The 16,867-nt window shown below is 40.0% G+C and overlaps 1 protein-coding gene across 5 annotated transcripts; it reads left to right on the top strand.

Moving 5' to 3' along the window:
• Window positions 1-1,483: 1,483 nt before the first annotated feature.
• snx9b (sorting nexin 9b) lies at window positions 1,484-15,957 on the top strand. 5 transcript variants are annotated; one of them, XM_083898935.1, is made up of 21 exons: window positions 1,484-1,781; window positions 2,991-3,077; window positions 4,883-4,957; window positions 5,623-5,754; window positions 6,229-6,306; window positions 7,515-7,677; window positions 8,756-8,791; window positions 10,810-10,948; window positions 11,286-11,370; window positions 11,568-11,693; window positions 11,792-11,909; window positions 12,002-12,132; window positions 12,231-12,334; window positions 12,447-12,550; window positions 12,687-12,764; window positions 12,980-13,056; window positions 13,866-13,955; window positions 14,216-14,330; window positions 14,431-14,522; window positions 14,687-14,758; window positions 14,896-15,957. In XM_083898935.1, the coding sequence occupies exons 1-20, from the start codon at window positions 1,770-1,772 to the stop codon at window positions 14,732-14,734; spliced, it is 1,890 nt and encodes a 629-aa protein (XP_083755061.1). In that variant the 5' UTR covers window positions 1,484-1,769; the 3' UTR covers window positions 14,735-14,758; window positions 14,896-15,957. The 5 variants fall into 5 exon arrangements, with proteins under 5 accessions (XP_083755061.1, XP_083755060.1, XP_083755063.1 ...); XM_083898934.1 differs by having other exon boundaries at window positions 14,687-15,957; XM_083898937.1 differs by lacking the exon at window positions 6,229-6,306 and having other exon boundaries at window positions 14,687-15,957.
• Window positions 15,958-16,867: the final 910 nt, after the last annotated feature.

Below are 16,867 nucleotides of genomic sequence, written 5' to 3'. Positions count from 1 at the left end.
TGGTAAAATAAATGTACTACTGTGACTATAAGTATGTTTATGCAAAAGTATAATTACTTTAAAGTTTAAAAAAAAGGGCCAACTTCTGTCTTGTACCTTGTATCACCTTGTATCTACCGCAGTACAAATGGACTGCTAATAATAATAATAATAATTTTTTTTTTTTACTATGACGGGACATACCACTTTGTTGTGTTTTGTGTCTTTAGTATTTACTGATACCGATATAAATCTCCTACTGTAATTTTAGAGACCATCTGCAAACTATAAAGCTGTTAACAAAACATTTGTGCTGAGTCATAATTCTCCAACTTTGTGTGACAAATATTGTTCTCTCAAAAAGAAGAGACTCAGCTAAAATGCTTTTTGCTTATTTTTACAGTCTGTGCATAGTGAAGCATGCACTATATATATATATATATATATATATATATATATACATACAGTATATACACATATGCCAGTGATTTTGACCAGTGTCGGACCTATACTGATACCCATCCCTAGTTTTTACATATATAAGTTATTCAGTGTTGTAATGTAATGTAATGTAGTACAGATACTTTGTACTTGAGTACAAATTACATTTTATATTTTGTTATTTGTATTTCTAGCCACTTTTACTTTTACTCTACTACATTTCTTAAATACATTGTGTACTTTTACTCCACTACATTTCCTCTAACTATCTTTGTTACTCGTTACTACCGAATAAAATCAGAAAAAGATGAGTTGGTGATGGTCTGTATTTATATAGATCTTGATGAGCTGCTTTACACTACAGGTTTGCCATTCTCACATCTTTCATACCCATTCACACGCTTCAACATGGGGTTAAATGTCTTGCTCAAGGACACAGATAGACTAGCAGAGGCAGGAATTGAATCCACAGTCTTGCAGTTGAATGACAACTCGTCCTACCACTGAGCCACCATGGCTCTGTAATTTTGCTTCTAAGATATCATAGAATATTATAAAAAGTTACTTCAACGTCTACCAAAGTCATTATCTGGTGAGATACTTGTACTTTTACTCAAGTATCCCTTTTAGGTACTTCATAAAAGGACTGGTCTTATTCTTACTATACATGCATGGGACAAACCATGCATTTCACAGTGATATGCAGACATTTTGTACACAAACAAAGAAAGGGGGAAATCCTCTCCAGTATTCATAGGCCAAGGTATTTCCCTGAAATGCTGCTTCTGTAGTCTCACCATTGGATGTCACTATATTCTTCCACTCAGTGTATGGAATTTTTATGTAGGCCACTTGATTCTATGGTTTTAAAACACGTGGTTCATTAAAGTACTACTATTATATTTTTTTTGTTATGTTGTTGTGAAGAACTTTAATTTCTAGTTCCATGTATTTTTACGTGGACCAGTCATGTCTTCGAGGGTCATATCAGAGCGACGATACCTTTCCGGTTTCCCTCCTCGGTGCAGGTCACTCCCTCCTCCGTGCTGTCACACTCTCTCTCTCTTTCTACGTCTGCGCGCCTCAAACTTACTGTCGCACTCGTCCGATATTCTTCTTATCAGCTTTTGTTTTGTTTTTAAAGGGAAAACTACAACCGTGTGTTGTTGTTTTTTTTAAAGTAAGAGTGTGTTACCGTTACGTGGTCGCGGAGGCTCTTACACCGGGAGGAACCGCCGTGTTTTCTTCGCCTTCAGTGGAAAAGCAACGGGGGGAAATGTCCAGCTGAGGACTGGAGAGCCTGAAAACCACAGGGCCTGTTTTTGTAATGATTGGTCAGTGCTCCGACAATGGCGCTAAAGGTAAGCCTGACAACTTCCACGCTCGGTTTTAACGTCCCCCTCCTTCAAATGTTCGCCGTCCTCCATGTTCTCATGACATATTTCTGGGTTCATGTTTCTGTCAGGAACTGCTCAAGTTGTACTGAAGCAGCCTGTTGCTGTGGGGGAAACAAACACGAAGAGTTCTAAAACACATTTCCGGAAGCTGCTCCTCTGATAGTAGTGTGTTACAGACGTTCACAACATCGTAGGCTATAATCGGAAAAGACGTGATACGAGTGAAATTATTGTTTTTTGTTGTAAATGGAAAATATGCCTCATAAAGAAAGTGTCTTGTGACATTTTACTACCTTTCCTGTGCGGGTCATTTCTTCCCCCGGGGCATCTTGGGAAGTGTAGTCCTGGGGCTGTTGTCATTTAGCACTTTGTACAGGACTGTGCACACAATGAGGGAGAGGGATTATTGTTTACCATCATTATTGGAAGAGTTAGACATAGTTTTAGCATGTTTACTACTAGCAACCTACGAGTATTTCTATTATAATAACAGAATGTTATTGAGTGAGTCTGAAGCTAACTTTGATAGCAATTTTATGATGTTTTGATCCTTATTTCTGGTCCTCAAAGTAAAAGTGGTTCTCTTGACTGAGTCTGCAGAGCTGAAGCAGTAGCTTTTCATCCTCATGTTGTTCCTGTTTAAAGAACTTGGTCTCTGTTCAAGGAAAACAAAATGCATTCCTTTGCGATGGTTAAGGAACAAAGTTGTCACTTGTGTCAATAACACTTGAGTGACTCTGTAATTTGGAACCAGAGGCGGCTGTTCAAATAGATTTGTTTAGTCAAATGTATGATAATAAACGAGCTGCTAGGGCTGGAAACCAGTCAAGAAAAAGAGAAGATGCACTGCAGTTTTACTGCTTTAGCCTTGCACAAGTGTGTGTGTTCTCTGGGACCCGTGGGTCATTATTATGGCTTCTGTCATAAACTGAAGCAACTAATCTCAATGTGTTTTGGCTTTGTTTATGGTTGATACTGGTGTTCACTTAAGAGTCAGCATGACCGTTCCTAAAAGAACTAGTTGGTCCAGTTTCACTACTTATGAGGAGGTAATTGTGTGTATTGGTGTTGGTTCATCATACATGTGCAACTATGAGTTCATAGGCTGGCCAAAAAAACAAACAAACATACAGTAAGTTTTTTTGTGCATGTTTTCTTCTTGATTGTGTTCAGGCACAGGTTTTATACGACTTCACTGCTGAGGTTGGAAACAACGAACTGACGGTAAAAGAAGGCGAGACAGTCACGGTCACTAATAAGGTAACACAATACTGGACCTCTATTTATCATAATACGAATATGTGTAGTAATAATTCAGTAACAGTATGTGTCATAGTAAAATTGTGTAGTAACACTGTGCAAAGACACAACACATATCTATCACAACAATTTTCAATATCAACTGAGTTGGAGCTTTTTAATCATTGTAATGTTTTGTGTGTGTGATCAAAATTGCATTTGTGCTATGAGAGGTTAATTTTTGGCAGTTTGAGACATGTTTTCATTATTTTATTATGCCTTAAAAATTGTTGGTACCAGCTTGTGTACACCATAGAATGTTGTATAACACAGGAAACTTACATATTCCGTCCAGATACACTGTGAAAAAGGTGAGAAGAACAAAACTCCAATTTAAGTATCAGAATTATAATTTCGATTTGTTTTCTTTTTTCTTTTCTTCCTCAAATGTTAGTAAGTCAAATGGAACTGCTGTGTTCTGTAGCCTGTAGTTAAATATTTGTGAAGCTCCCCCTGAGCTATTTATTCAATGTGGTCAGTCCTGTGAAGGTCCATGTCACATGATCTCACTAAACAGTGAGTGTCAAAAGAAAAAATAAACAAGGGGAAAAAAAAGAGGGAGTGACCATGAAGTCATGACAGAGAGCTGCCAACAGTTTAAAGGTCGCTCTGTTTTCTAATCACAGTCTGTATTATTAATCCAGTCAGGACCTACTGTGTTTAACAAACAAAAGAAGAAAGAATACATTTTCCTTCCAGTTTTCCGTTTGTTTATGAATACTTGGAAATGCTGTTTATTGTCAGATTTTTGCCTTTATAACCTGTACATGGAAAACCTGCATTTGAAGAAACACATTTATAATTTGAGGGATTCATATTGACAGGAGCATAATTTGAAGTACTTTCTAATTGCAAAGCATGTGCTCTTGCGATCAGAGCATCTATATACCCCCCCAAAAAGTATTTTTGAGAGCATTTTTTTTTTTTTTAATCCTGTAGAACAGGGGTGTCAAACTCATTTTAACTGTGGGCCACATCAGCTTAATGGTTACTCTCAAAGGGCCAGGTATAGTCATACAGAATAAATGTAACCAAATATAATGTAAATTAAAGGTAACTACTCCGTAACATATTGCTAAATAACTTTCTGTATTTATTACTTATTCAAGTTACAAATAGTATGCATTATAGATATAACCCGGTCCGCGATGGTGTTTCTTGACAAACGAACAGTTTTAAAACTCTGTATCTGGTCGGAGCAGACCTGCTCACACACCTTCAGCATGCTCTGCTTCAGAAATGCACCCTCACAAAAAGACTTTGAAGCACGGGGGTGATTTCTTCAGCCACAATAAAGCTAGCTTTTACTGCTGCATCGTTTTTGTTTGTGGCTTTTGTGAACACATTCTGCTGCGATCACAGTCTCAATCTCAATTTCACTCGTCGCATATGCAATGATACACTACGATCAAGTGGCGGGATGCCGTCACTTTGCGGGTAACACAATCGCCATGCACTGTGGGAAATGTAGTTTATGGTCAATGCACGCCTTAAAGCAGCATAGACCTATTTTAACACAGATTTGTAAGACCAATTAATCACTCGCTGGCCACATAAAATGAAATGGCGGCTCCACATCTGGCCCCCGGGCCTTGAGTTTGACACATGTGCTGTAGAAGGATGCAGAGATGGCAATGGAAATCAATCCATTCCCTGACTCATCTCTAATGCGATGTTCCCCATTAACCCGGTCTTGTGTGCTTGAGTGCATGCCGTGCAGACATCGTAATCGATTACAGTTATTCACGCCAATGTGTCTATTTCAGAATATTGGAGGAGGCTGGATTGAAGCACAGAACTCCAGAGGGGAGATTGGACTGGTGCCAGAAGACTATATTGAGGTTAGTTCGACAGTCCCTGTGTGTGTACGATGGTCTGTAATATCGGGCACAGCATAAAGTACAAACACAACAGGATGTGCTGCCTGCAGTGTTTTTGCTGATTAGGGCGTTTGTGTCAAGTTTTGTCCAAAAGCTCTTATTTCCTCACGGGGCTATGATTCACTCATGAGACATTCTGAAACAGACGGAGAAGGAGCGTGATTAAAAGAGACCGTGAAGTCTGTTTAACACTTTGTCCTCACTTACTACAACATTTAACAATTTGTGTGTGTGTGTTTATGAGAGAGAGACTGATATTATCCAACTGCTTAAACTCTGCTCAACCGTTCACATGGATGTGTTTGTTTGACCTCACGTTACCTCTCCAGCTGCCCCCAGATTGTTTTGATTCTGCACCCAAATGGCAGAAAAGCACTAATGACTAATTATGAGTGGCTTATGTAAGTATCCAATGAAAAACGCCACGACGTGGCCCTTCCAGTAATTAAAAAAATGGATCTGTATAAAACCAAAATTTGAGAATGTTACACTCTGGCTGAGAAAGTGAGAAAGCCGGTTCACACAGGGAAGCAATCACATAACCACAGAAGAATGTGTCTTTAAAAGTCATCAGATCACTGTGGAATATCTGATTTTTTTTTTGTCTTTTATTCTTTCATTTATAGTTTGGTCAGCAGACTCCATCGTTCCCAGGAGCAGCAACCACAGCACCTCATCCGAGTGCTGGAAATGTCGCATCTCAAGACCTTTCCTTCTTTGACTCCTACGCTCCCGCATCGGCACCTGCGCCAAACCAGGTAGTGCGCTCACTCATATTTCAGGAAGTATCATGAAAAATCCCCTTTTTAGTATAAAATTAGTTGTCACTATTTCCTTCAAGTTGAGCAGAAGGTGGAAGTAAAAGTGAAATGGATATAGTAACACCACACACACAGAACATCTGCTGTGTTTTTGTTCTCTCTCACTCTCAAACGCACGTGTTATGGGTTCTGAAGCCATTGCGGTTTGTCTGAACCCACAAGCTTCACAAAGATAGAACGAGGAGTAAAAGAGGCTGTAGAGATTTATTTTCCCTCCGTCAGCAGACGGGAAGTTCCACAAAAGTGAGCGTACTGCTGGATCAGTAGAAATCTGCACAGTAAGAGGTTGAGTCACGGCAGGAAATGTGTCAGCTGTTAACCCTCGCGCTGTCTCTCATCACCTTAACCAATCCCTGCTAACCATCACTGGCTGGCGCGTTGTGATGATGTCACTATTTTTTTCCCCTCAAGGTGGATGCTGGGGGCTTGAGTCCTCAACCTGACACCCCTGACACCCCAGTTTCCCCCTATCTTTCGTCCCCCGATGAGGTAACCGCTACATAGGGGTGGTGGGTGTGGTCAGGGGCACGAATGCAGTGCCTCCCACACTCACCCAGTCATCTCCACTCTGATTGGTCTGCTTTGACAAATCCTCCCCTCCTCCCTTACAATACAAGCTGAAGAAAGCATGAGCTCACATCCTCACAAACAGAATGGAGTCACAGTCAAGTCACCAATCATTTGCACATCTTTCATCTAAAAGTGAAAAAGTCAAAAATTCAGAGTCTTATATCTCACGTAAATGATTGACCAATCACACTGGTGATCCATTCAGCCAAATTGCTGCCATTACTTTATAGATGATGATCAGATTCTCATATTGATAATCGTCTTTTTTTGTTGTTGTTGGTCAGCTTGACTTGCATTTGAATAAAATGTCTCCTAATGTATTCAATGATGTTGGAGTGTTGCTCCTTACTAATGTGTTTTCATGTGATGATGTTAATGCCCCTGCATTATGGGAGTGTTTTGTTTGCATCGAGCCAACATACAGCACACACAAACTCAGCTCAATGGCCATCAAGTATTTATAGACGACTACTGTACACTACCGGTCAAAAGTTTGAGGTCACCTTTACATTTTTTTGTGTTTTCCATTAAAAGTCACACTTTTATTCATCAAAAGAGTTGCAAAATGAATAGAAAATATAGTCACGACATTGACAAGATTAGAAATAATGATTTTTATTCAAAATAATCATTTTCCCTTTCAAACTTTGCTTTTGTCAAAGAACCAGCAAAACTGTTTTCAGTTTTCATCCAATCATCCAATAGCCTTCTAACAAGATTAGCAAACACAATGTAGCATTAGAACACTGGAGAGATGGTTGCTGGAAATGGGCCTCTATACACCTATGTACATATTCCATTAAAAACCAGACGTTTGCAGCTAGAATAGTCGTTTACCACATTAACAATGTATAGAATGTATTTTTAAAGCCCAGTTTTGGATTGTTTTTATATCTGTTCGCAACAGCATCATGATGCGTTATGAAACATCAAATCATCATGAAGGTGAATGATTACATTAACAGACTCCTTGTTATAGGCCAGCTCGGCTTTGTGTGCGTTTGGAAAAGCATGTTATTTTAAAACTAACGTCAGCTTCTCATGAGACAGACTCCACTCTGCCTTCTCTCTCTCTTCTTTTCCTCCTTCACCTCTCACATTCACCTTCATCCCTCCCTTTCTTGTAGGCAAGTAACGGTAATGATCCCTGGTCAGTGTGGAACACGGACCCGTCAGGGGGTTCCAACAACAACTGGGCGTCTAATCCAGAGGGCACCCAGACTGGGACGACTGCTCCTGAGGCATGGAGCTCCGCGTCACACGGCCACCCTCAGGCTTACCAGGGCCCAGGTAACGACACATCTTCTCAGTGAAAAACCTTGATGTGAAAATAATGTGTTCATAGACATTTTTACATGTTTATTGTCATTTTTAAAGAGAGTCACTATGATATTATGTATTGTTATAGGTCTCGCACTGGTCAAAGTCATTGGTGGCAGTGTGTTTACTGTTTTAAGACTGTAGATACCAACATTTTTTCCAGGATTGCACTTCTACCATTTAGTGCTGTTATTCATTGCAATTGGGAAATAAAGTCTACACTGGATAAATTAGTATTATTTTCTGTAAATATGTACATTTTGGGGACAGAGTATGTTGGCTGCAGTTTTCTGGAAAACCAAAGACTTATGGCCATGTCCTCTGCAAACTCAATGCAGTTCATTAAATACTGTGAATAAGATATACATGTGACACTACACTGCAGTGCAACAAGATCATGCTGCTTGTGGTGTTTACGAATGCCCAGTCGGATATCCTCTTCTTGTTGAGCTGCTTGTTTTGGTTGTAGCAGATGTTGCTACATCAGACAATATTCACTGTTTGAGAATACATCCTGTTTACAAAGTGCTCTAGGCTTGATCAAATGTCTCTGTTTGGATTCAAGAAAGAACGAAATACACTTTGAGGCAAAAGTGTCCTAGTTATAAGACGATCTATGTGTTCAGCAGCAAGATTATACGACTTATCTTTCACAGACTGAAATATAGAGTAGGTCAAGTAGAGCACGTATTGAGTAATTTAAACCAGGAACACTGACAATAATGACCTTCATTTTACCTCGATACGGAGATACCTGAAGGATATAAAGTAAACACGCTAATCTGGAACTAAAAAGCATGGAGTCATTATTTGCAAATCTTGTTTCACAGTCTGCAATAAGTCGCTCTCCAGAGTTGCTCCAGTGTGTTGGAGGACCATCAAGTCCTGATTCTGTTTTTGCCAGGCACTGGAAACATTGGTCTCACTCATGACTCAGACGGATAAACGACTTGACCTGTTTTTTTTACATTCTCCTGCTGTTTTTGGATAAAAAAGAAGGAAAGAAAAGCAGAATTGACAGACTTTCCCTCTCTTTCTCTCACCAAAGATATCTACCCATATCCTTACCTTATCGATTACACAGGTATCCTGTGCTCGGTGTGGTGAAAGGTTTTCTCCTAATATGCGTGTGTTTATGTGTGTGTGAATTGATAGTAGGTACTCATGAAGAATGATGGTTTCTTGCAAATGATTTTAGGATGCATTAGGGGTGTCACGATTCTCCAAATCCTTGATTCGATCAGTTTTTAAGGTCACAAGTCGATTCTCGCTTTTTTCTCTCTCTTTTAGTGTCTAGTTTAGTCTAAAATCATCCCATTTCCATTGTCTACATGGTGTTGTGGCTGATATAATGTACTCCATTTGTTTGCAGTGTACCACACTAAGACCTTATTGTCCAATTGAAATAATTTAGTAACAATAACCAGTCATCTGGAAACTAAGTGTAAAAAGAAGAGAAGTCATGAATCCAGAGTTTTCCACCACTGAATAACCTCACATGTCTGATGCTAACAAACACATAGTTCTAGTTGTCGCTTTAGCGCTAATTTAATTTCGAGGAGGTTTTGTTCCAAACGAGGACAGAAGAGCCGTCAACTCTGTGTTAACGGAGTTATCTTATGACAACACAGAAATAACCGGTAAGGGTTCTAGTTCGCTCGACGTGTCGCCCGGCGGTTTGTGTTGTTTGGCAGCAGCTTCAAGTTAGCGGAAGCTAACGTGTAGTCGTGCTACAGTGGCTGCAAACATAGCATTAACTGCTTTTCCACCGCAGCGATACAAACACATGCACAAAGGCAAACGTTTCTGTGATTATTTAATGCAAGATTGAATCATTTAGTGGTTCATTCTGAAACTGCGGAGACGAACGACACTGTGAGGAAACGGTATTTGTTAAAGTGATTCGTTCACGGAGTCTACAGTGGATTTATCAGCGTACCCGTGCACTGAACTTTTGATTGAGCGGCTTAGACTGTCAGAAAAAGCAAAACCCAAGAACAATGCCGAACTGTAGCTCAGCTCAAAGGACGTACAATTCTCGAAAATGTGTGTTAAACTCCAACATTAGCAAGGACATTTCTAAAATCTCTTATTTTATCAGAGGGGTTTGGTGTACTTGGCGACAACGCTGACGAAAACCAGAAATACTGAACTGAATCGGAACCCGTTGAGCTGTGTTTCAGTTCAATGACCGAGTCAAACAATCACGCAGATCGTCGATTCCACCTTTGACGTGACGGTGGATCGTGACGTCATTTTAATCATATTCAATTTGCAATGGAGATCGTGACACCCCCCTGGGATTCATTCATAAATGCATGCCTCGCATACTTGAATGCGCGAGTATCATGGCATTAACATAATATTAACGTCATTGTGATGTGAGACAGGATTACAGTGTGTGCATGCATGATGCATGCACTGGAGATTTATGTAAATCTCTCAGTTAAATCATATTTGGTAGTGTTTAATGGGGAGTTTGTGTCAGATTGTGCAGCAGGTGAATTATACACTTATATTTTTACACTTTTATTTCTATGATGCTATGTTTCAAAAAGTAATAATTTTGACTGTCTTTCAGGCAGATGTTTTCTATGTATTTGTATTCTGTTTTACCAGGGAAATTAAAAGTAGTTCCATGTGAGAATCATTTTAATCGTTTGGCTGTTGTTTCTCTGATGAGTGTCTTCGCTGTGCAAGCATGACTTTAACACAAAGCGTGCATGGTATCTGTTTTTCATCACAAAATGGAACTGTAGAAATTAAATCTTGAACTCATTAAACATCCAAACTAGGGCAAAGTCTGCAACTAAAAGGATTTCATTACAAATGTTTGTTTGTTGGTAAAAATAGGCTTTCATTTAATGTTGTTATCAGGCTCGTGCTGCCTCTTTTTACTATTTTTTACACAACATTTTTGATAAACATAAATAATTCATATATTATCACACAGTGAGTTAAAGTCAGCTTGTTGACAAAGCTCTTTACCCCACAGTACAGTGCATTGTTGTATTATAAAGCACGAGAGGAAGTTGCATTCCTGTGTCAGCATTTTCAAAAAGACTTCTGTGTGCGTGTGTGTGTGTGTGTGTGTGAACTCAGGAGCAGAGGATGACGAGTGGGATGATGAATGGGATGACGTGAAGTCCACGGGGGGTTACGCCGATTCAGAAGCTGGAGACGGTGGAGCGATGCAGAGAGGTGGAGCTCATGCACCCTCCATGAAAATCTCCCTCAACAAGTAAGACTTAATAAAACATGAGGCTGTGCAGAATGAGCAATTACTCTCAAGTACTGAGCCTTTCTGAGTTCCCTGCCTCCATAAATGTCTGAATCACTTTGAAAATAGGGGCCACAATGACAAAGGTCCAAATTATGTAAGTGTCTGCATGGGCTGAACACTTGATATATAAGTGATTGTAGATATTTGTTCAAAATCGTTCAGCCCTAGTGTCTGCTATTAACAGTGGTAGTAATTAGGAACGTCTGACATAAATATGGAACATACATCCTCCCTGAGCAACATAAACACTCCTCAGACTGCTTCCACTTTTCAAAACGTCAACCTTTTCCCTCAGGTTCCCTGGGTTCTCCAAATCTGGCCCAGAGCTCTACCTCCTGAGCAAGCAGCTTGTCAAGGGCAAAGAGAAGCTCACGATTTATGTAAGTTCTCTCCAAAAACTTGTGCCAAAAGCATCATCGGATAACCTCACAGTAATATAAAATGGATTGGATAATTGAAATGAAAGATGCTCAGTTTCCTTCATTGTATTCCATGGTGTTACGACATCATTTGATCTGTGTTTTGGTGCTACAAAATAGTCAGTAACACTTTTCTAAACCTATTGTTTCATGTTTAGATGGGAGAAGTCGGTCCTGTGTGGTTTTACCCAGAGACTCAGTTAGATTGTGTGGTGGCAGATCCCAAAAAAGGCACAAAGTTGTACGGCCTCAAGAGCTACATTGAGTATCAAGTCACGGCCAATGTAAGTATATAGAAAATCTGTATCTTGTTCTTTCCACAGAGAGAAATAATTGCCTCTGGAGTCTTGCATGACTTAAACTCCCTTTTACTGATTTGCAGACCACAAACCGTCCAGTCAACCACAGATACAAACACTTCGATTGGCTGTATGAGCGGCTCCTCGACAAATTTGGCTCAGCCATCCCCATCCCCTCCTTACCGGACAAGCAGGTGACAGGTAAGAAGGCGTTACTGTAAAGAAAAGGTGCATAATATTTGTTCGTCGCCGTAAATCAAATCTGTTGACTCTCTGACTCGCTGCATTCCCAGGGCGTTTTGAGGAGGAGTTTATTAAGATGCGTATGGAGCGGTTGCAGGGATGGATGACCAGGATGTGCAGGCACCCCATTGTCTCCTGCAGTGATGTTTTCCAGCTTTTCCTGACCTACAAGGATGAGAAGGTATCAGAATGATTTTCTTTATGGATCAAAGATATTTTCTTTGACATTGTTGCTGTTTTATTTTACTGTGTATTAAAAAAAAATTTGATTTTATTCAGGACTGGAAGACGGGGAAGAGAAAAGCAGAGAAGGACGAGACGGTGGGAGTGATGATCTTCTCCACAATAGAGCCGGAAGCTTCAGACTTGGAGCTCTTGGAAGTGTGAGTTTAAACGTTGCAAACCATGTCTCAAAATGCACATTGAATTGACCTCTGTGGGCTTCTGTATGTGTTAAATAGTAATGCATGTACTGTGTGCGCTCTTCTTCTGCAGGGAACAGAAGTGCGAGCAGTTCAGCAGGTTCACTAAAGCCATGGACGACGGCGTGAAGGAAATCCTCACTGTGGGACACGAGCACTGGAAGAGATGCACAGGCCGTATGTATACGCTGCACAAAAAAAAGCACTTTGTGCCATAATTACTGTTTACATTAAAGGAATAATCATTAGTTTGAGTATTTTGTCAACTTAAAACACTGTATTTACACTGTGTTTTGTGTCTTTGTGTCCACAGCTTTGCCAAAAGAGTACCAGAGAATCGGGAAAGCCTTCCAAAACCTTTCCTCTGTCTTCACCAGCAGTGGATACCAAGGTGATAATGCAAATATCATCTTAGAATCTTCCGTCATTTTCCCAAAATACAGGCATTTGTTGCTGTCTTTGCTGTAATCGGCGCTTGTTAAAAATCACAGTGTAACAGCGGGTGTAGTTTACTCGGCAAGGATTTAGAAATCTCCTTTTAATCCAACTGACAAACAAGTTCTCTTGAGAAACAGAGTGATGACACTTTTTTTGTTAATCCGTCAGGTGAGTCAACCCTGACTGACGCCATGACAGCAGCGGGGAAGACGTACGAGGACATAGCACAGATGGTTGCAGAGCAGGTACATTTTGACTCTTTGGTGTTTCCTTTTGTGTTGCTGTGATAATCTCACCCAAACAGCCATTACTGTAATGTCCACCCTATTATGCGTGTTTGATATATAGGGATGTTTCCCCCTCTCTGAAACGAGAACATCCTGAAGCTTATTTCAGGAGTTTTTTATCAACCACATTGTTGTGTTTATTATCAATGTTCACAACCATTCACACACGCTGTAAACATGTCCTTATTTTAGTCGGTGTTTACGTCACAGCGACGTCCTTTTCATGACCCCTTTACCTCGGCGTCCTGTTCATGACATGTATATCACTAAAGGAAGGAATAACGACTGTAGAATTTCCTTAAACGTCCACGTTTTAATCTAGTTTTCTTCGAGTCAGATCAGTGTGGTATTTTGTAAACCCTGGGCTTTATTTTGTATGTCCCATCAGCAAGAGAGGAAGGAATTTATCCGGTAAGCTTTTGCTTTGTCAGTGCTCCTGCAGAGTTTAGCATTAGCACTAGAAATGGCTGTGATACAGTTTAGAGGATCTTAGGAAAGCCTTTATTTGAACACATTATTCATCTCAGGAGCCCAAAGGCTGCTTTTCCTTAGCTGTTGTTTTATCCACAGACGCGAGATGAATGTTGAGTTTTACCTGTGTGTAAGTAGTTGGATATCACTTGGTTTTTAGCTGAATTTGTAGATTGTGTGCTAGTTTCACAGGAGCTACTTAAACTAGAGAGACTTAATGTTTCCCGTGTTCTTCATGATAATTTTTTTAATCTAAATTTAATGCCTGTTTTCGTTTTTGTTTGTTCTCTTTCCAGCCAAAGAAGGATCTGCATTTCCTCATGGAGACCAACAATGAATACAAGGGTCTTCTTGGATGTTTCCCAGACACCATTGGAGTCCACAAGGTACTTCAGGGAAATAAATACAAATACAGTTTGATTAGGAAAATTGTTTTTAAGTGCATTTTCCTTTTAGTTTTCCTAATAAGATAGTTGGTTCTCCAGCACAAACAGTACTACTACTCAGGGATATTTACACTGTTAACTTGCCAGTTGATGCATCTGATCTACATATGATTAAAATAAAAACAAATAATGAAGTGCTGGTGCTCTAGATACAAGTCTCCTTTCTTCCCTTCTCATTTGCTTCTTTTCAATCCTTGCAGGCGGCCATAGAAAAGGTAAAGGAGGGCGACAAGTTGGTGGCCGCCAGTAAAATAAGCCCTCAGGAAAAAGTCACCATGTCGAAGCGCGTCAGCACCATGTCTTACTCTTTGCAAGGTACCGGACTCTCGGAACACAGACAATGAAGTTGCTCCGCTGCTGTCCACCGTGAAGTGTTGTTGTTGATCGCTGTCATTTTTCCGTTTGTCCCTCTCAGCTGAGATGAACCACTTCCATAGCAACCGTATCTATGACTACAACAGGGTCATGCAGTTGTACCTGGAGGAGCAAGTCAAGTTTTACGAGACGGTAAAGGCTTTTTTATACTGACTATTTATCAGCATGAATTAGATTCGATATCACTGTGTCGTCTTAGTTGCCTTGACACCTGTGCAGCTGCACAATGCTAAACCCTCCTGATCGCCCTCTGTGTGTGTATTCATGCTGCTTCTCTCCTCTTTTTGACTCCTCAGATTGCTGCCAAACTGAAACAAGCACACAGTCAGTTCACCACAATGTGAAAAGTCTCGCACTACAAGAAAAGAGTAAAACACCAGCTCGTCGCCCAAAACGCTCACAATGCTTTTACTGCATTAAATTCCCTCCCTTTAATTTAAACTTCAATTCACTCTCTGTTCTGTTGCCTTTCCCTCATCTCTTTCGTTATTTCTCATGCCAACAGATGCGGCTCGCGTTGTTACATTTTGTCCGCTGTGCTCAGACGTTTCCAAACCGTTAATGAGCGCACGCGCAGCAGCTGAAGAGGCTGTGGCGGTTGTGTTTTTGTGTGGATCAGCAGCGAGAGACACAATATTTACACACATCCTTTCCTCTGTGTAAGGTCCACTCAGTTTTTGACATGCAGGAAGCTACACATTCGGAATTGTTTTATTCTCCTTCTCGCTTTGTTTTAAAGCTAAACTAACGGCAGTTTTCCACTCTTTGTTTCATGTTTATTTGATCTACACGTGTAACAAGAATTGTTATCTGTTGTGTACTTATGCACCCACAGTAAAAACCAAAGCTTAAAGGCAGGCTGGGCAGCATATCAGAGCTTTACTGCATGTTTGTCAGACAATGTTGAGTTAATATCAAAAAAATCCAACTGACTCGGTGGTGCCGTCAAAGGCAAGAGTGTCTCCTGTATGTCGACTGCTTGTTGTGACAAATTCTCTTCCTGCACTTCCCCAAAAGCTAACAGGAAGCTCCACCTCCTTCCTGTCTTGTCCACGTGACTTGACCCCAATGACTCGGACACAAAAAAAGTTTTTTGAATATACCCCCCCACATCTCCATGACGATACAGAAGTTTACATTTCAGAACAGGAAAACAAAAACGTGGGGCACATGATGCTCAGGTGGGGTTCATTCTTTTTTAGCAACATACATTCAAGCCACACGTCAGACATGATCCTTTTCTCGCAGTTTGAAGAGTATTTGTCTTCTTTTTGACCAGATTGTGGTGTTTTATACATGGACTGTGTCAAGTATGCATTTTTGTTGTTCTTTATTTCTTTCTTTGGTTTCACAGCCCAGCTTTCAATCAGTCACTAATCTTATTCACGTATTGTTTCCTTATCACGTAATACATAAATATATATATATAGTAAATATATTCTGCTGGACCTATACGGTGCTTCTTGTCACTGAGATACTATTTTATGTATAGAAGTGTTTTCAATACAGTGCAACTCAGAGAGGAGCAAAGATTGTGTTTGATTTATTAAACAATGATTTGTATTCATTTGGACTCGGGTCGGTTGTTCTGTGTGTGTTTGTGTTTGAAAAGAGACCTCATCTTGTTCTCAGCGTCATCTACATCCTCTGAGTGTCTCACAGTAAAGTCCTTATTCGCACCAGCAGATTCTTGCGCAGCGATGGACAGGAATGAGAATGAGTCGGCAGCCTGTGCGGAGGGTCAAAGAGTGTGTTTGTGCTGCTCTGCAGAGGAGGAAGTGAAAGAGCCCTTTTACCCCACTCTGGGCTCTGACCACCATCAGGTGCAGCTGCATGTGTGCGTTACACAAACGTCTCTATGCAAGAGATAGTGAACACCAGACTGCATATGCATTCTCTTATTATTTTACTTTTAAGGATTTTAAAGGATTTGTCTTACGACTTCTTGTGAAGCACTTTTTATTTACCTTAATAAATGTTAACTCTTTAGCACTTGGCAGCATTTTCAAGATAAGTGCTGTATAAATTGTTAAAATGATAACTATATGAGATAAGATGGTCCTTTATTAGTCCTGCTGTCAGGAAATTGACATTGTCACAGAAGCAAAGACAGTAAAGATAAAGATAAATATTAAACATGCATTTACAAGAAAGTAAATATAGATATTGACAATATGACAATGTGCATTATAGACAATTTCCATAATATATATGTGTTATTTACAGTATAAACAAAGAATGAACATGGGACTATTATATATGTATATTGCATTTATCTAAAATTACAGTAGCTCGATTACTACTATATATATCCAATCTTCAAAATACTGGATAACTGGTCGTTTTGATTGGTAAATAGATTTTAAAAAAATTGAGCCACTCACAACAAACTGCTTAATTTTGTGTTGACCTACAGGTTTGACCTCTGCTTGACACATGCCTGCTCTATTGACACACAGTGTGATGTCATTTGGAAA

The sequence above is a fragment of the Microchirus variegatus genome, assembly GCF_963457635.1.
Source record: "Microchirus variegatus genome assembly, chromosome: 12".
NCBI lineage: Eukaryota > Metazoa > Chordata > Actinopteri > Pleuronectiformes > Soleidae > Microchirus > Microchirus variegatus.
This window is presented reverse-complemented; position numbering and strand designations above follow the sequence as displayed.